The sequence below is a fragment of the Scomber japonicus genome, chromosome 2, assembly GCF_027409825.1.
Source record: "Scomber japonicus isolate fScoJap1 chromosome 2, fScoJap1.pri, whole genome shotgun sequence".
Classification (NCBI taxonomy): domain Eukaryota; kingdom Metazoa; phylum Chordata; class Actinopteri; order Scombriformes; family Scombridae; genus Scomber; species Scomber japonicus.
This window is the reverse complement of record NC_070579.1, coordinates 25,069,011-25,089,809: the sequence shown is the minus strand read 5'-3', so window position 1 is coordinate 25,089,809 and position 20,799 is coordinate 25,069,011. Positions and strand designations below refer to the sequence as shown.

The 20,799-nt window shown below is 38.0% G+C and overlaps 2 protein-coding genes across 2 annotated transcripts; one reads left to right on the top strand and one right to left on the bottom strand.

Annotated features, from left to right (window-relative positions):
• The first annotated feature begins 616 nt into the window (after positions 1 to 616).
• On the top strand, positions 617 to 1,311 carry LOC128364753 (GTP-binding protein Rhes-like). Its single transcript, XM_053325358.1, has one exon. It carries the CDS (start codon positions 617 to 619, stop codon positions 1,241 to 1,243), a length of 627 nt encoding a protein of 208 aa, XP_053181333.1. The 3' UTR covers positions 1,244 to 1,311.
• A 3,937-nt stretch (positions 1,312 to 5,248) lies between these two features.
• LOC128364686 (phosphoribosyl pyrophosphate synthase-associated protein 1-like) lies at positions 5,249 to 19,560 on the bottom strand. Its single transcript, XM_053325280.1, has 10 exons — positions 18,949 to 19,560; positions 15,513 to 15,565; positions 15,323 to 15,389; positions 12,891 to 13,063; positions 12,304 to 12,419; positions 12,050 to 12,105; positions 11,626 to 11,771; positions 7,016 to 7,086; positions 6,593 to 6,739; positions 5,249 to 5,768 (listed from the first exon to the last, which is right to left on the bottom strand). Exons 1-10 carry the CDS (start codon positions 19,110 to 19,112, stop codon positions 5,610 to 5,612), a joined length of 1,152 nt encoding a protein of 383 aa, XP_053181255.1. The 5' UTR covers positions 19,113 to 19,560; the 3' UTR covers positions 5,249 to 5,609.
• Positions 19,561 to 20,799: the final 1,239 nt, after the last annotated feature.

The following is a 20,799-nucleotide window of genomic DNA, read 5'->3' as shown; positions in this document are numbered from 1 at the left end:
TTTTAATGTTTCATTATGTTATCACAACCGATACACAAAATAGATGGAAAGATGATTCCCCATAGGTACTTGATGACTGCCTGGAATTATAGGACCCCACTCAAACAGTATTTTCAATGCTCTTCTTTCTGTTTATTCACTGTTTATTCACCTCCTCTCTCCTCTTGAATTTGCCCCCTGCACTCATTTACATGCTCTGCCATCATTGGCTGCCTGGATGTTACGCTTCAACAGGCTGCCTCCTGCTGATTGGTTACAAGTGCAGGAGGGAATGAAAGCTCTCTCACCAAAACAGGGATAAAAGGCAGAGTGGGATCACAGACACAGAGGAGCACCCAATAGGCAACTGTGAGGAGCTTTAACAGAGAGCTGCTGCCAGCCTGATAAAGTGGCAGGTGAAAAAGAAAAAAGAAGCTTAAGAAGAAGGCCCTCAAGAAACTGCTGAGGGGAACATTTTCAAGAAAATACTATTTAAAAGAAGAGAGTAAGTCTGACAGTTGTTGAAATTGATAGTGTCAAGCTTTACAGAAACTGTTGTAACCACTAAGGGGAAGTGAGTATATTTAGGCAGTTTTTGTGACATTTTCTTCACTCGGTCAGGTCATAAATAAGCAGCATGTCTCTGGAGGTGAAAGAGAAGACCCAGGTGCGTCTAGTGTTCCTGGGGGCAGCAGGAGTGGGCAAGACAGCCTTAATTCGGCGTTTCCTTCAGGACACCTTTGAGCCCAAACACCGGCGCACAGTGGAGGAGCTACACAGCAAGGAGTATGACATTGGAGGGGTCAAGATCACTGTGGAGATCCTGGACACCAGTGGCAGCTACTCCTTCCCAGCCATGCGCAAGCTCTCCATCCAAAACAGTGATGCCTTCGCACTGGTGTACGCTGTGAATGACCCCGAGTCATTGGAGGCTGTCAAGAGCCTTAGGGATGAGATTCTGGAAATCAAGGAGGACAAGTACACACCAATTGTGGTGGTGGGGAACAAGGTGGACCGGAAAGATGAGCGTCAGGTGGCCAGTGATGACGTGCTGTCAACGGTAGAGATGGATTGGAACAACAGTTATCTGGAAGCTTCTGCAAAGGAAAATGCCAACGTGGTGGAGGTGTTCAAGGAGCTCCTGCAGCAAGCAAACCTTCCTAGCCGCCTCAGTCCCGCATTACGCAGACGCAGGGAGACCTTTCCGAAAGACACTAACTTCCGGCCACCTATGAACAAGACCAACAGCTGTATTCTGTCATAATGAGAGGCAGGGAAAAAGAAATGTGTGTCATGAAGGGACGAGAGATGGTATGATGTGCAATTCAGAGCTGCTGGACAGAGGAGAGTCAAAAAGATGTGACTTCAAGTCATTGTGGGTGTAAAGTGAAGAGTTGCCTGCTTAATATACTGTAACTGATTCTGGACCAATACAGACACTTCAGGTTCATAACTGAGAAGAGAATACACTTAGGAGCAGAACTGTATTAAGACTGACCTTGAAAAGACTGCCACTTGAATAATTATGAATCTGAATTACATGAGGAGGAGAAAAAGGACATTAATTGCTCAGTTGTTTACTTGATGTAATGTTGTTGCTGCGTATTTGGAGACATGCTGCTGGTGATTAGATCAATGTATAGCTTTTGGATTTCTATTTAAATGTTCACCAACATCAAGATTTCTGAACTGTTGCAAACAGATTATTATTTACTAAGCAAAAGTGTGTGTGTATATATATATATATATATATATATATGTGTGTGTGTTGTGGTTTGTGCAAAAGTCATATCTTTCATATAAAATGTATTTATTCACCTGTAGCACATCATAATGTTTACATTTTTTGTATTTCAGTTTGTATTTGCAATTGAGAATGACATTATTCTTGTTTTTTTAAGTGGTGAAATGCAAATGTTGACTATAAATGCACTTTTTCATTTTGGAATCAGCATTCAATTTTTTGTTTATGAATTTAAATTTTTTATCATCATATTTTGTTGTTTAATTTACACATGTAAGTGTAATGTGAATTTAAATGTGTAAATAAAGATAAATAAGCACAAAAAGTGAAATTAGTTGTGTGAAATTGTTGATATTAATGTACTCGATGTATAGGATATCTGTAAGTACTAAAAGTAAATAACCAAATCGTAAATTACATTACAATTAAACAATTTCTTTAAGAGATTCATGATAGTACCTCTGATAAATGACAACAATAAACAAACATAAGATACTTCAGGGACATGGGTCATGTTCTCTTACAATATAATAAAACTGTGTTATAGCAGTGCTGCTAGTTTGGCCAAAGGGAGTTGTGAACTTTCATGGTACATTTGAGAGTTTTGGTACCATGGTACATGGTACTTTCTTCACAGGGTCAGAAAAATGCAAAGTGTTACTTTTGGTGGAAAGCTTGTTAGTGATTATTATAGGATATGCATATTTTGATGTTGTTTTAGGTACGAAGTGTAACACAAAAATGGGATACAAGATAAAACTGTGCTTGTGAAATATAGAACAGTGACGATGAGAAGCAATTGTATTGATAATTGATTTGTCACTGCAACGCATGCATTACAAAACTGTTTACTGATTGATTACTGTTTACTTGGCTAGAGTCCCAGCATGTTCACTTTCTAGTTCCACTATTACTGCTCCTGCGTCCACGCAGTCATAAAATAAGGCAACCCAAGTCCATAAGTGTCAACAAAAGTTATCACCGCATTAGTTCCTGATTCTAAAAAGTGACTAAAATTGGTAAAAAATATGAATTGCAGGAGCATGAGCACCAGGTTTTCTCAACTGTCACAATCCTACAGTATTTTAAAGTATATGCTGCCATCTGTTGGTGAAAAGCACATACTACACTCACTAAAACTAAACTCACTGTATGTGTAACCCTGGTGTCCATTGTTGTACCTTCAATTGATGTCCTGTGTTTGATTCATGTTCACATGTGCACATTTAAGGTTTTGAGAAAAATGATTTTGTCAGTGACTTTTGTGTTAGCTGTCTCAAACTTCATGGCTCTGTGTTCCTATCGTCTTAAAGATTCCCTCCAGACATGTTTTTGGATGTACATAAAACAGTCTCCTTTGACTAATAATTGACTTTGAGTCATAATTTGTAATATGGTTTTTCCACAAAAAAAGTTCTAATATGTCATTACTACATCATTGAAAGGGTCTGTTATCAGTGTTTGCACTTACACAAAATGGTGTTGAGTTGAATACTGGACAAGACTTGGCTCTAAACTAACTTGCCATGTCACAAATCATGTTCATTGGTAACCTACAGGCGTTAAACTCAGATTAGGTGAGCGCAGAGAAACCCACTCCTTTCAGCAGATTAATGTGAAAACAGGATGGTTGTCTTAAACTCTGCACATACATCATTCTGCACAGTGAAGCTCAAACATCCAACTGTAGCACCAAGAAGCAGAACACATTTTTGAGTGATGGGGGGGCATTACATTTTCATCAGTCTTCAAGTTTTCATCAAGTTTCAAAGATTGTTTGCTGATTGTCCATCATTAATCTGGAGTGATTGGATTGACTCAGTGTACTCAGTCTGTTGTGTATCAGAGCTGGGGACAGTAGTCAAAGTTGCACAATAGATACTCAACTGTCCCTCAGTAACATAACATTTGAATACTATATGGTTCAGCTGTACTCCTGTCTAACCGGTTGACAAAATGGTCCATTGTGTAGTTCCTCAAATAGATGTACATGGTTCCCCTATAGGCAACCTGCCGAGCAGAGACAGTTGTAGTGCTCAGGTCCAAGTCCCCCCCCCACACCTCACACCATCAGATTAGACTGAACCAAGTAAGTTTCCTGTTTTAATTTGAGGAAGTGGCAGGGTAAACGTTTGTGGGCAGTTCCTCTTTCAGTCCACATTTAAACATTCTTCCGCACTGTACTCTTGTTCATTTATGAAGGGAGGGAGGCCTAGCAGCTTCACAGTCACTCAGGTGTGTGGATTTGTCATCTCACGACATGGACTTTTAATTTTGATTCACTCTATGGTCAGAGATGGATATTTTAAGTTTTAAGAGTAGGCATTTTACAAAGACAACGTTCACTTTAGCATTGTTATTTTGATCAGAACTCCATGGTAAGATTTTAGTTGCAGTGAGGGAGGCAATTCATACAATTACGACTTGGTTTTGTCAGATGTCTTTGCCCCTGGACTTGGTCAAAGCTCCTCAGCATATTAAAGCAACTCTGAGGCGTTTAGAACAAGTTCAAGGTCATGGATAGAACACAGCAAGATTATTGAACAAAGTAATGTAATGTCAGCTATGTGTTGCTTATATGTCATTATATTAGTATTTTTGGTGTATTCAGATTACTAGAATGCAAGGTTCAATTTTTTCTGCCTCTTTACAAGAATAAAAATAGCTAGAATGTGTCAAATGCCTAAATTTACTCTGTCTGAGCCATCATTGGGCATGTGTCAATGTGTAAGATATGCTAGTGGATGAGTCACCTATGAGGCAGCAAAGAAATGTTGAATTTGTTTGCTGGCATTTGACACATTCTAGCTTTTTTTGTTCTTGTAAAGAGGCAGAAAAATGTAAACCTTGCATTTAAGTAATAAATATTTTTTTTTATTTTAAATTTTTTTTAAGGAATGAATATATTTGTAGTTGAATTTTACCTTAAATCAGGGGACACAGTTACAAAGATCATCCTAACTGGTCATCTATTGTGTATTAAAATTGTATTTCACATCTTGTTATTTTAAGAGGCATTACAATCTTCATTTACCTTTAGTGTTAGACAACGTCACACGCAGCATGACAAGGTCAGTTTTAATTTTTTTGAAAAAATAAATAAATCAAGGCACGTTACAACAATCTAAGCTCAGTACTCTGCCTGCATAACCAAATCTTCTTCTAGCACTAAACTGTTTCCTGATAAGTGCTGTACTGTATGATATACTGCAACCATAAAATGACAAACAGCTCTGTGATGATTATTTTTATCTCAAGTGTAGCTGAATACTGCAGTGTGACATTTCATACTTTTCTATGCTTCATAAAGCAAGCTGCCTCCTGTGTGACTGAAACTGCTACTGAAACTTCAGTCTGAGGCGTGAAGCTGCTCTACTGTACATTTTCTGACAGTTAGAGGAATTTCTTCACTCTTCCACTGCCAAAATGCAAACCATACTTTCTAATGTAAGCTGTGGTGTTTTCTTATGAACTTTTACCATAGAAAAATGTTTAATATAAAAAACAACAACAAAAAGACACAACTTACTCTCTCAAGGGAAATAGCTTTATTTGTCAAACTCAGTAAGTCAAATACTGAGAGTCCACACATGATACATTATGTTGTGCTATTTAATGTCTCCAGATGGTAGGGGGCATATATTATGAAAATAACAAACTCTGTATTGTCTGTACAGTCCCAATATGTAACATATAGGAGGAATGACACAGTTTGTGTAGCTTCATATGCAACATACAGTAAAAAGAGCAAATGTCTATGAACATGTTGATCAGAAAAAAAAAACTATGAGAAATATAAAGTTAAAGAGCACACCGTAAACTGTTGATTCTTGGTCTTCGTGTGTGATTGGTCATGTGTGACTGCTTTGTCGGGGAATATGTTGCCTCAGTCGTCTAAAGCGATGTTGCGGAATAGATAAGCCATGGACTCTCCATTGTGAATGCGCCGGATGGCCTCAGCCAGGATCATACTCACATCCACAGTTTTGATTTTTGGACACTGCAGCTTCTGTACCTCATGGGGAACAGTGTTGGTCACCACCACCTGGAGGTGCAATACATCAGAGAGTTCATTTGTTTCAGACTTTTTCTTTTTTTTTTATAATCATGGTTTTAATGCCCTGAGTGTAGTCTCTCAGGCAGCACTGCAACCTTTTTTTTTCAAGCCGCACAAAATCTGTACCCAATCTGTACACCTTTGCTAACACTGGGAAATAAAACAAACCATGTAGCTAATTCTGAACTTGATTTTCTACATTTGTGTTATCAAAAACATGAGCAACCCTAACCCATGGGCAACAACTAATAAATCTCACATGGAAGATACCACATACATGTGCATATAAACAAACCATCAACAAAGTAACTTTTATGATCTCCTATGTGAAAACTTCACTCTCATAACTCACCAATAATTACAGCCAATTATCACACTGTATCTTACTAACACAGCTGATGTTTTGACAAGGTCTGTATTAATAAATACTGACAACAACAAAAAAAGTATTATATTGACAGAAAGTCAAATTGTTACAAACTCTTAGTAGTTTGCATCTCAATGTTACTAAGATGTTATTTTTTTTAATCAAATAAGTTATTAAAACAAATTGTTACATTGGTGCTCTCTCCAGCTACCATATGACACATTATAAAGCAGAATCAGAAATGAAGACTTTGACATTTAGGAGGACAAATCACATGTTTCTCAGCCTCTCATTTCCCGATGTAAATAAACCAATTTAGAAGTGGCAGTTTTATCATATTAAAACGCATTTAATATAGTTTTTGCCCATGTATCTGTGAATTATAACTTCAGTGAAAGGAGAAAGGATGACAGTTGATAATTTTGCCAGCCACACATAATTTTACCTCATCAATAGCAGATTCCTCTATTAGTCTTGGTGCCTCTGCAGACAGCAGGCCATGTGTAGCCATGATGTAGATCTTGTAGGCTCCCCTCTCCTTCAGGATTTCTGCTGCTGCAACAAAGTCCTCCACGTCATCTATGATGTCATCCTGAGAAAGTGGGTTTAGGTAAGTATTTAGCTTAAGAGGTGCCTTTTTGTATGTGTTTGAACAGAAAACATTCAATCCCATACATTTGCATATCAATTAAGCAAGTCATTTACCTTAATGTCCCTATCATGACATAGGATTACCCAATAATTAAATCCATTCCTCACACTATATCTTACCAATGCAGTTGTTTCTGAGGTCCTATGTTTTAGTATGAGGAATGAAATCCTGAATTGTAAGAATAAAAGTAAATAACATAAAATCTAGGGGTCTTACAATAATGATGGCAATTCTGCCTCCTACATCTCCAACAACAGTGATAGGTGGCTTCTCCTTCGCCATCATCACTGGAAGACAGATAAAAAGGAACATTATCATCAGGAAAGAAAGGATCTTGCAATCCCAATCAGGAGTGGATTCTTGAGGGCAAAGAGATTAGGTGAGAAGGGTGGTTAAAACCTCCAAACATCATGCAAGACAGCTTGACTCCACAAGCTTTCAGCTACCACAGCACCAATCCGACAACTGCAGGGCATTTGAGTGATTTTGGGCATTAGACTGTTTTTGGCAAAATAAAGTTATTTGAGGGACAAATTTGTGCTCATGCTCAATTCAACACAAGACTTAAGAGTATGTATATGGTGTAGTTGCAAGTAGCTACTTTTGGTATGGTGGTAGAGGAAGAAGGGAGTATAGAACTGAGCCTCTTTTAGGAACCACCAGACCAGAGTCAATCATTATTTATAACTACCCTGTTACAAAAAGAGTAACTTATCTTTGAGCTTGCTTACAGTCCCCCAAATAGAAGTTGCTGATACCAAACAGACATATACTAATGTATAACGTACTTGGTCAGATTTCAAGTAATAAATCTCCCCAGGTGCCTGTGAGCCATGCCAAAACCTTCCTCCAAACAAAAGCAAGCCAGAGGTCAGTTCCAATATTCATCACAGACCATACAGCAAGGCCGCTGTGCATGTGAAAATGTGTATGGATGATTACAGATTTCTGGATTGAAAGAAACCTAGAAAACTATAATCAAATTGCTGATTTTTTTTAAAAAAACAAAAATGAATCAAGCAGTTAGTGAACCTACAACTCAAAACAGAAACTGGAAAACATGAACAGTCAGGCCATGATTTTATTGTTTGCGGATTTTGCGGCATGATTTTGTTCATTAAAAGCAATGAATGAACGAACAACAATATCTAGTTCTTAATCAGCACTGTTCAAATGTATGTGATTCCATAACACAAATCTAATTGAATTAATTGGCATGAGTCATTATAAAGAAAATCAATGATGTAGTGTTTCATGTCTCAAATCAGTCTTCAGGCTCTATTCAACCTCCTAAATGTTAACATTTAGCAGCCTGAGGACTGACATCTACGATGACTAAAAAAAAAACACCACCACGCTACTCATACTGTCTGAGTCACAATTTGTCACTCCAGTAATCTATCTTAATTTTACAAGAACCAAAATCATTTCAAGTGAGAGGATGTGAGACTGAGAGCTTCACACAATTATCTTGGGGCAAAATGATTTTTACCTCATAATCTTGATGAAATATTTTCCCTTTGCCTTGCCAAAAGGAAAGTATAAACAGACATGTATTGTTGTCAATAGAGCAACCTGATGGCTTTAACAGCAAATCTGGGACAGGAAAGTTCCAAGTGTTTCATTTCCTCATTCATTTGAATCTCTTTGCAAATAAAAAAAAATCCCCTGTTTGACTCAGATATAAGCTCCTACAACAAAAATATGCCCCTTGGATTCCTGTTGATCAAGATAAAGTGCAGGGAAGAGAACATATTTTGAAAAAAATAATTTACATCCTGATTGCTTCATAACCTCAAAAGGTAAGCAGGGGGCCAGTGTGTGAAATACCTAACGTCAATAAGAAGACCATCAATTTTCAAGGCAGTTTTAATTTAGCTCTAGAAAAAGGCACAAATTAAAATGAACTGGCATGTTTTCTGCACTGAGGTGAGATATTCACAGACCTAGACTTACAGGACAGTGAAATATTGTCAATTCAAATGCAGTAATTACATTCTATTTTATGTAGTGCAACAAATCTTCTCACGAACTGCTTCTGAATTGTTTTCATAAATGGCCAAAAAAAAAAGTAATATTGAGGCTAACATAATGTGCTGCAGCTATTTTCATTTTTAAACATGACCATATTAAAAAAAGAGACACTTAACTCTAAGAAAAGAGCTATTCTTAACTGGGCACCAATCAAAATCAGCCAATAAAATAACTGACCCGATTGGTGTCAATAACTCACAACTTCACTGCCCAATCCATCAAGGCTTACATGTTTTCCTGAAACAAGCATCTATGGCAGTTTGTCTGCAAGGGAAAAAAATTGTTTTGTTTTCCATTTCTCCACAAGTTGATGTTAGTATCGTGACCAGTGTTCATCGACATTTCATTATAATTCATGATTGTCCAGATGTAAAAGTAAGAGGAAGCCCTCAGTAACGCATCCTGTCATTCCATGCAGGGAGGAATAAAAAATCAACAGGAAGCAAAAATGGATTCAAGCATCATGGTCATACTTGGGAGCTCTATCCCAGGGAAAGGGACTGTATGTCTGCTGCCTGCTGTTGGTAAAAGATAGGACATACAAAAGATATTTAAAAACTGTACAATTAGACATAATACTAACACAGTAATAATAACAATAAGCTACTGCTTTTTTGAAAAGGAGCTTCATAATCCCACAACTGTATTCAGACGATAGAAACTTTTTTGTACCATGAATTGAAATTCTACATTAGTGATTCAAGTGTGAAGAGAGAGATGGCTGGAATGAGTGTGATTTCACTCCAGCTGGAAAAGAGAAATAGAAAGCTGACATAAAATACATTTCCCAGTCAAGAGGCAGAATGAGATGGATGTAAAATTCAGTTGAAAAGAGGGCAGGCAGCATAAGATGTGATGAGGTGGGGGGATAAATCTGGCTGAGGAAGAAAAAGGGGCAATGTCAGGGCACTGCCTGCAGTATTTCACAGTTGGCTACCACAATGCCTGGGGTAGAACCAAGAAACCTGACCTGAAAGAACTAAGAAAACTGTGTGTGTCTGTGAGACTGCAGGGTCAGCTTTCTCATTACTCGTGTCTTACGCTGGACATTTTAGGCAGCATAAGGAAGAGACTGTGAGCAGTATAACCCAATTCAGTACACTGAGGGATTTTGTTGCTGCAGCCTTATTTGGTCTGGTATGACCAGGACCTAATGGTCGCTAATATTAGCCAATGTCAGCAAGACAGATTTCTGATAGATATTGCCATGTATGTGGCATTAGGCAAGGCAAGGCCATTTTATTTATATAGCACATTTCATACACAATGGCAACTCAATGTGCTTTACATAAAACAGAAAAAATGAGCTGCAGCTGTTTACAATACTTTTTTGTGGGAGTCCAATCAGAAGACCGTTACAGTAATCGAGTCTACTTGAGATGAAAGCATGAATCAACTTCTCCTGGTCTGTTGGAGACATAAACCCTTCACTCTGGATATGTTCTTAAGCTGATAGAAGGCTGTTTTGGTGATTGATTTGATATGACTGCTGAAGGTCAGATCTGAGTCTATCAGCACGCCAAGGTTTCAGACTTGGTCCCTAGTTTTTAGAGAGAGTGACTCGAGATGTTTACTGACAGCAATCCTCTTCTCTTTATTGCCAAAAACAATGACCTCAGTTTTGTCCTGATTTAATTGAAGGACATTTTGGTTCATCCAATTTGTTACTTGCTCTAAACAGTGACACAATGACTGTATTGGACTGTAGTCATCTGGGGACAGTGCTAGGTATATCTGTGTGTCATCTGCATAACTGTGTCTAGTTTAGTTGTTGTGTCTAGTCTACATTAGAGTTCTGCAGAATTTGACCCAAGGGCAGCATATATAGACTGAACAGAAGGGGTTCAAGAACTGACCCCTGAGGAACTCCATAGGTCATAGCCACTCGATCGGATTCATAACTTCCAATGGTCACAAAATAACTCTGCTCCTCCAAGTAGGACCTGAACCAGTCTAGGACTGTTCCGCTGAGTCCTGCCCAAGTTTCCAACCTGTTCAACAGTATACTGTGATCCACAGTGTCAAACGCTAAGCTTATCAACCGTAGCAAACAGAGTACGAGTGTTGTTGATGTTCTTATTAATAATTTCAGAAAAGTGTTGCTGTCTAGCCTTGAGTAACTCATAGTTAAAATTACAAAGACTTTGTTTGTAGAGGCCAAGGTGAAATTTGAAGTTTAGTTTTTCTCCACTTACGCTCTGCTTTCCTGCATTCTGTTTTTAAAGCCTTTATCATCATAGTGTTCCTCCATGGTGTTTTCTTTCTGATCAAGGTCGTCTTAGTTTTAATAGGTGCAACAGCATCCATGACATTTGAGATTTTCCAGTTAAATTGATCCAGGATCCATTACTGTTCATTAACTTTATCACTCTTCTCTACTCATGCTGCACTATGTTTTAGCATGTTCCACTATCCCACATTTGTCAATTGTGGTCACTATTCACCAAAAGTTACATATTTTTGCTTTGGATTGGATTGGATTTTGGATCTTATAAAGAGCATGGTAATTAATATAACAAAGATCCACAGATCTCTGTGAGTAGTTATGTTTAGCAATTTATACAATTAAACTTTAGTTCATAATTTCTGTGTCTAGAGTACCTTGGCACTCATTCTTCTCACTCATGAATACAAAGTTCAAAACTCAATCACTCTAATACCCCTACTGGGAAATTTGCTATCCAACAAAACGGTTGCAGTTCCCTTTGTTTACCCAATCCAAGTGCTGTGGGAAACCCTGATGAAAGACAAAGAGACAGAGAAACTTGTGAATATGCACAGGTGTGTCTTACATGGCAGCTCCAGGCCGGTGTGTCCTGTGGTGGTGCGGGACAAGGGGGGAGACTGTCGACCATCAGCCATGTCTGACTCTGAATGATGAGCGTCCCCATGCATCACTGCCAATCCGAGCCGCAGCCTCTCAGCATAGGACTGAGCTCTGAGACAGACACGCAGACACACGAAAGTCAAAGAAACTGACAAAAACAAAACATACAAACAAATACATGGGCAAAAGAGAGTAGAAAGAAGTTTTTGGACAGACGCATCTACACACTTGACATGAACTGGTATTATGAAAAGACAAAGACAATAAGGACTTAAGGAGGAGGGAAACTGTCATGATCACAGTAAGAGAAGAGAGTCATGGGCATAAAACAGAGAAGGCAACTAGAAAACTTAAGTATGTCAGCACGAGCAAGCTCTGAGTGTCCCTACCTCTTGGCAGCTGATGGGGACTTGGCAACAATAATGGCATTCCTGTAGTCTGGGATCTGAGGAGACAAAAATACTCTTTTCAGTGCTAGAATATAACCTGACCTTTAACCATACACAGCATATGAAACAATATAAGAATATAAAATAGCTTTAAATGACCCTGTACCCAGTACCAAAAATGAATTGATGTAGAGTATAACAATATCATTGTGATGCTGACAAAGAAGAGTGTGTGCAGTTTAGTGTAGCTTCACCTCCTCCTGAATGTACTGGATGAGGAACGGGGAAGCTCTCAGATTGTCAACAGGGAAGCTGAAGAAGCCCTGGATTTCCTTCTGGTGGAGGTCCATAGTAATGATGTGAGTTAGCCCTGCAACAACAAAAAGTCACATACATGGATTGCAGGATTAGAGAATATGTCTGGGTTAGTATGGTTTTAGAGCATATTTCTGGACTTATAGTTGTATAAAATGTATTTTTTCACACCACTCTTGGTATGGAAAGGTATTGCACAATGAGCAAACAGATAATCATTTAGAAGATTTAGGATAAGATTATGCAAAATATTTTGAATACAAGGAGGCATTGTTATGAATAATAATCGTACCTCTCCTTCTACCACTCTGCTCTATCATTCACATGCATACATGTAAAATATTTAGAAATCTGATTATAAATGGCCGAGAAATCGTCTTCCTCTCGGAAAAATGTACGCTGGGGAAATCAAGTCTCTAACACCATACCCCAATTATGGAAACCAGGTTTCTTGCTCACAAATCCAGGTTACTGACAGTAACCCAGTTACTTGCAGTACCAGCCACTTAGTAATGAGAGTTCATACCAGCTTTAGCTAACATGGATGCTAGCAGCTTGCAGACAACGGATCCCCTCTTCCTCATCTTGCACTGCTTGCTATAAGGAAAGTAGGGGATGACTCCAATGATGTTTTTGGCACAGGATGTCTTCAAGGCATAAGCCATAACCAGCAGCTCCATGACTGCCGTGTTGACATCTCTGAGAAACAACAGATGAAATTCAAGAGACTGCATTAGATACCACACCCTCAACAGCCCTGAACAGGTGTGCAAATACTTTGAGCCAATGGGGAATGACTGACCAGCAGCTGAATGTTTACAAGATCATGCTCCCATAAACCTGTGTACATAGAATGAACAGTTTGAAGCAAAGACTAACCTGTTTTATCAACTGTTGTTTTTACATGGTATGTTGCTGGACTCCACCCATAACCAGCTTTTTGCCCTAAGCCAAAATAACCTCAAAATAAGGCTCAACATTTCAAGAAAATATCTAATTGCAATTACTTTCTCTGATACTGCAATTGTGATATGATTTATGATATTCCAGTGATTGATCATTTTTACATCATTATTCTCATTTTCATTGAAAAACACTGAAATGATTATGGTATTATTTTTGCAAGGAGCTTTAGGAAAGATGTGTTCGTAAGTAGAATATGTTGTGTGTATGATGTGTAGGGCAAGACATCTCTGCAGCATGATATTATTTAATCTAAAATGGTATTTTGATGCACATTTCTCCTTTAAAAAGTTTGCACCACCTGCAACTAAAAAGAATTGCGGTAGGCCATACTTCCATTTTGATAGGATTTTAATTAATTTATCAGCACTACCTCACAAGCTAATGGTTGCTGTAATTTGACTATCAAGTTGTAACAAAGGAAACACATGGCTGACTGCCAAACTAAACATGACCTCATTATAAAGCAGGAAAACCACATTTGCTTACATGATATTTTTAAATGTACATCCTAACTAACTAACTAAGTAACTAACAACAAAAACACTGTATTGTGGAGAGATTATGATTGTTGACAGCTTGTTGAAACCAAAGTTCCCACACAGGCAGGTCAGTGTCCTACTGGAAAAATGTGATGTTCCCTCCAGGTTCTGTCGGAGCCTCAATCTTCGACATAGCAAATAACTTATTAACAATGACAAACAGGAGACTAAACTGGTTGCAGTGACATGATTACAGTTACATTATTCCTTCCCTCTTTTACCCTCTAGCAAAGCTTGGATCTATTCAGTGGTGGACGAAGTACACAGACCACGTACTTGAGTAGAAGTTGAGATACCTAGTGTAAAATATTACTCCAGTAAAAGTGAAAGTGCTCCCTTTAAATGTCGACTTGAGTAAAAGTATAAAAGTACTTGGCTTCAAATGTACTTAAGTATCAAAAGTAAAAGTAATTTGGTGTAATGTAGTTCCAATGTCTTGGTATGTCCTTTATACACTCAATCAAGTCATTTAAGGTTAAAAAGCCCACTAACACCACCCTGAAAACAAAATGTTTTCCATTTGTGATATCTGGTATTGATATCTTTTGAAATTATCATAAGCACATCATACTAAATGGAAATCACCTGATTAGGAATTAATAGGGAGGGGGAAAACCACACTAGACACATATTTCTTTAACTTCCATGTGTTGGCAGGGCAGGCTACTGGACAGCGAAACTTTGTCAAATGAATGCTAATAGAGATATGGATGGAGGAGAAGGCAAGTTGGGACAAGTAGCCAGGTAGGGGGCCGGGCCAAAACTGCTCGACACACGATGTGTTCTGATTGGTACACTTGCGGTGCACGTTCATTTGGACCTGTCACAGCAGCTGGTCACGCATGCATGTTGTGGAAAGGAACATTGAAAGGAACGACAGGTTTTTGGAAAGTAGTTGAGTAAAAAGTAAGATTTTCCTCTTCCAAATGTAGTTGAGTCAAAGTATAAAGTCTCACAAAACAATGATACTCAAGTAAAGTACAGATCCGCTAAAAAGTTACTTAAGTACAGTAACGAATTACTTGTACTTCGTTACTGTCCACCACTGGATCTATTTAGAGCTATTAAGATCAATTGGATCTAAATTCCACTATTCACTGTAATTTTAGTTACTGTGATCTTCATCAACTTCTGCAAAATATATGGGTGTTTGGCTTGCTAGAAGTTCAATATAGTCTACTGTTTGGTGCCAAGCTGTTGAAGTACAGTCTGTTATTTTTAAACTAAAATCAGCTGCCTGCCACTGTCAGAAACAGGGATGACTGACTTGGTGAGACTTGAACCAATAGTACTAGTAATAGTACTTCACATCTGTGAACTATAAAATCAAGGCAATTAGGTTAAGAAAGCTGATTGGAACTGCCGAGGTGGGTGACAGTCCTCTACACATAGTGATAGGATTAACTGTGAACACGAAACACATTGAATCATAAAGAGCTTGTCTCCGTCTCACCTGGGAATGGTCTGAATGATAAAGATGTCTTGTCCACGAACAGACTCTTTCACATCCACTCTGGTCTCTGACAGCAAAATTAAAAAAAACACACAATCACTGTAGGTTCAAGCCATGTAAGATGTCACAAAACCAAAAAGACATCCAACATGGATACATGAGTGACCTGATGGATATTTCTCTGCCTTACCTGTATTTGACTCTTGATAAACCACCGACTTTCCCAACTCCACACCCAAGCGTCTGGGAAGAACAAACAGGCAACACTGTATTAAAACATACACAGACCTATTTGTAATTCATTAATTAAAGAGTGTTAATGTTGTGGCGTGTACTAGACTGTCTTTAAATCACTCGGGACTGGATAAGCTGCCACCCAGGAGTGTGACCCTGCAGTGATGATCTTTATAGGGTGAATCTGACTCACTTTCCCTCTAGCTCCAAACCAAATTATCATAGCAGTGAACTTAAAAGTGACAGATTAAAAGTACACTGCGCAGTTTTCAACCATTGCCAGTGCTATGGAGCAATGTCGTATGGGTGGGTCCCCGTTTTGTTTGTATCATCCATGCGTGAGTCATACTCAAAGATAGACTCAATGCATTTCAGTGAAATACACTAAATGTAAACAATTTATTTGTTTACAAAAAAACTCCACAGGTTACGTTTAGTTTGCTGGTAGTAATTTGTGTGGCAGTCATGAAGCAAGCCTACAAATTTAAAGTTTTAATAGGTTCAGCAGTGTAATAAGGCTGTTTATCTATTTACAACTTCAAAAACAAAACACGTCACATAATCCACAAAAAGCACTTGGCTCAAACAGACACTAAGTTGATATTGGCCTTAATAGTTTTGCAGCATCAAGTCAAAGTTTGAACAAGCCCACTATGAATAGAGCTGTGCCTTGGGCAGGAAAGTATGCTGTGAATTTCATAAGCAAACCATGACATAATAGTGCCAATTACAAAGCATGAACTTGACAGCCCTTTAAGGCACGCCACAGATGAGTGAGGGCTTGGCTTGGTGACAGTGGGAGGCCCTGCCAGTACAGTCAGCACAGTTCCTGCCAGGCAAGACAAGTATGTCTGCCACATTTCTCAAACTTGTGCCAATATTTGGTATAGTGCCGTCATCTATTATGAACTACTGTGCATTAAAGCAGCAGACAAATAAAAAGAAATATCAAATAATATGGGGCCTGCCCACCATCTTGGTTCATAGATCTACTGATCTAATAAGGGAAGGCACCAAGAATATTGTAAATGCAACTCAATTTGCAGGCTTATGATCTACTATCTATTTAGCACATTCAGTGAAGAATAACATGGTTATAAAAATAAGGAACACTTTAGTTAAAGGGGTGTTTACCCACAGCCCATGCACCACGTGTACACCTCAGTAAATATTCAGGACAGTATTCATTAACATTTTCTGTGTACTCATGTTGTTATTTAACCTTTGCTCCATAAGAAAACAACAGGGCTCCAGAGTGTGTATAATCTCCCTAATAATGTTTTGCAATGTTGCCAAACAATGAAAACTGAGAAAACTAAGCTCTTTTTCACTGTGGGGGCAGTGCAACTTCTGTTTGGCTGTCTGACACGTCTGCAGGGCCGAGAAAAACATTGTGGTTCCCTGATTTCAACAAGCAAACAACAAGAGAGGATATTGATGTTTGCAGAGATCTAGGTCAGTCTGTCACTGTTTTCATAAGAATTTCAAACACATTATTCCCATCGTCAGTCTCATTGTCTATCATTCAGATGCATTATACTTAGTATTGTTTGTTTTACTACCCATTTTGAATACCCCATGAATCACTGCCAGAATAACATCCAGAGTACAGCATATCTGTCCTGCAGTGTCTGCACAGTACACTCCTTTCATCACAATGATTCTAACTGAAAGGTCCTTTGAACGTATCACACCAACACCAAGAAGACAATACAATACAACAATTCTGTCATCTTCACTGTATAGCCTTGTGCATAGTGAGTAGCTTATTTGCAACTATACTTTTAAGTGCAATGATGATTAAAGGGAAAAGGCTTCCATTTCTCAAAGGCTGACAGATTCTTTACTTCACTTTTCAACAGCAAACATTTTGTGGTTACAATCAAGATCAGTTGATCAGTTGGCTGAAGTCTTTGAATTAATGGTTAACATAGAGAGATAGATGGATACTTTATTAATCCCTAAGGAAATTAAGCAAACAATGCTTCAATTTAGATTTGAATTGTTTTTAACTAGTTACAATTTCATAGCAAGTTTTACATCATGATTATAGACAGAAAGAAGTGACACCAACTGTAACCACAGACTAAAGGACTACACAGGCAATATACAATATCTTTTTATTTATACTAATAAAACAATACAGAAGTCTATCCAAAGCAAATTCTACCTCCAGTTTAACTAAGTATTAAGTACTAAAACAAAGCCTTGTTTCTAACAGTGGAAGTTGTAGGTGTAAGTGACAGTGAAGTCAACAGTGTTGTGTTTGTAAAAGATCAGACAAATAATATATCAAACCAAACTATTCTCAAAATGCTGGAACATTCACAAGCACTCATATAGAAATGAGTTTTCTTTCAGGTTTATTCTTACCACTAAAATCTGTTACTGATGTTGCTTCTGAATCTTTTAAAAGCTGAAAAACAACTTGTTGCTGTGTGGGTTACAATGTTGTTCCTGTCCAACCCAATTATGTTTTTAATTATATTGCAATTTTATGGTGTGACTCCTACTTTTTTTTTATTGGACTGATGTTGAACCGACGTGAAAGATGTTATTTATCACACCAACATCTTGTGGACAACATCTGTTTGTTTTTGTAGCCTATCTGGAGTGCCTTAAATTCAAAACAATACTCCCCTTGTGTAACCTACAACCAGGACTCCCTGGTATAACGTGTATGTTTAAGAAAATTAATTCCCACTTCTTAGAAAAGAATAAACCCTCTTTTCATTGCTACTTGGCATTCATAACGTTTTTATCCTGAGAAAGGGTGAGATGGGACATACTGTTTAAAAACACTGACCCCTTATGGGCTCAACAATGAATCTTCAATTGGAAAAAAAACAATTTCTGTATTATGGCTTTCTTTTGGACTGATCTTCACAGCAATGGTAACACAAAACTCTCACTATACAAGTTAGCATCTGATATATAGCTACTTAGCTTTTTGCTGCCTGATGATTAAAATGATCTTTTAATGTTGTTGGTGTTACAAATGTCTACATATTATCCAATGGTATAGCCCATAAATCCATTTCTGCATAGCACTGACTTTTACATTATCATCTTTAAGATAGGCTATATGAATATATTAGGAACAAGAAGTCACTTTGTGTCAAAAAATATGGATTTGAATGAGCTCCCTCGTGGAACTCAAATGTGGACTACATGAATTGATGATGTCACTGATTATGGATTCGTACCAGCTGTGAGATAAAGGCATACAAAGACATTTGTATTGAACTTGCTCTGAGACAAAGTGAGGTTGAAACGGTTTCTGGAGCAGATGTAGCCCAGTCTAGGCCTGAATATGTAACAAAGACAAGCCAATCCTAAAAATGACAGACATTAAATGGTAATAGTCATGGTAGTATCGTTTAATCACTCACTCTGTGATCTTCTTGGCCAGCTCGGTACAGGCAGTCGTAGAGTTGGCAGAAAAAACACGGTATCCACTTCTTGAAATATTCATTTTCGGGTAACCATACGACAACTTTGGAGTTTGAGAGTGAGAGACCAGAGACCTGTGACCCCCAAAACGCCTAATAGGCATGTTTTTCTAGACACAATGTGGGATTTGGTCACGTTTCGCCTAAATTGTAAAGAAAAAAAAACCGTCCTATATTACGAGAACAACTTCCACACTAAAATATTAGTACGTGTTAGTTTACACTTCTACCATGCAGACGCATTTTAAAGTAAGAAAAATACTGACATCACTGTAGCTCTGTAACGTAACACTGTATGTAAACTAAACAACAAAGAGCACATGTAACGTGGGAGCAACACTCAACTTCCACCTTAACACCAACTACTCTACCACAACAGCAGATGCGAAGCTCAACTCTGTGCTCCCTTTATCGTCCCTCACAACACACACCGCGGCTTTCAATACAATGAAGACGAACTGAAATGTACAAAGAACAGCATAGGCACTGCTACAGTGTAATACGATTTTTTTAAAAACTCAGCAACATTCAAGCGTGCCGACTGTAAACTTTGTAGCAATGCGGTCGCAGCAGTAAAAGAAGAAGAAAAAAAATCGAAAAGAGCGTAGTGACGTTTAAGAGAACCAATTACCGAGCAGTTCGAAACGACAGGGGGCGTGAAAGATACAATAATGACCAATCAGTGCGCGGGATTTGAATGACATACTTTTAAAGCGCAATTGCCAAAAATGTGGCGGCGGATGTGTTTTTCTTTTTTTCCCCTCAGGCAATAATGTAGCAAAATACAGTTAGAAACGTGACTGTCAGGTTTAGGGATTGCCACAGTGTCGTGGAAGGGGGTACTCCGTGTAAAAACAGTGTAAAATAGGCGAAAAATGTCAAATTGGGGCTAATTTTAAGTACTTTATATACAATGTTGGATAGTTTCATATTTCATAAAGAGATCATACAATGCCCTGTATGTAAGGAACAAATAATACAACTGTCAAAAAATGTAGTTTTAGGATAAAGTAAGATATTTCTGTTTGAAACGTGGAGGAGACATGTAAAGTAGCATGAAATGGAAATGCTTAAAATCAAAGTGCAGATCTACCTTAAAGTTGTACTTACATTAATCATTGAAAATACTGCCAACTCAGTTATGCTCTACATTAACATGAGATATGATCTTAAGATATGAGGCATCGTCCAAACTTTTGCATGGATATTATGTAGATTTGATTGTTTAATTGCACTACAGAGAGTAAGTACATACAGCTGGTCTTTAAAATAGCCTACTGATTCTTGGTACAATAGTCATCATCATACCCTAAAGCTATATCTGACATACATAGGGTCTCATTACAAGTACAGACGTGTATTGCTGAAACGCCAGCAGGACTTGTGCACTCACACTTTGTGGTAATTTGAATGTAGCAGGTGATCATCATGAGGAATCCACACAAACATAGCATGTACTTTTTTATTATTATTTGCATAACAGAAATGATCAGCTTTTTAGACTAAAAAATATTGTTTAGATGCTTTCATTTTATACAAAGTAGGCTGTTGCAGAAAAATGAAGTGGCTTCTGCAACTGTGGCAGCTTATAAAGAAAATAATAATACAAAACATATAATAATACATCAATGTACAGTAGGTTACAGTAGCAACTGCCATATAATGATAGATGGATAATTAAATAAATCAAAGAGCAGAAAAACACTTCCTGTAAATCAGTGAAAGGCGCAATAAAAACTGCTCTTGCATGTAGATATAAGTAATATTGTCACACCTCATGGGTGTTACAAT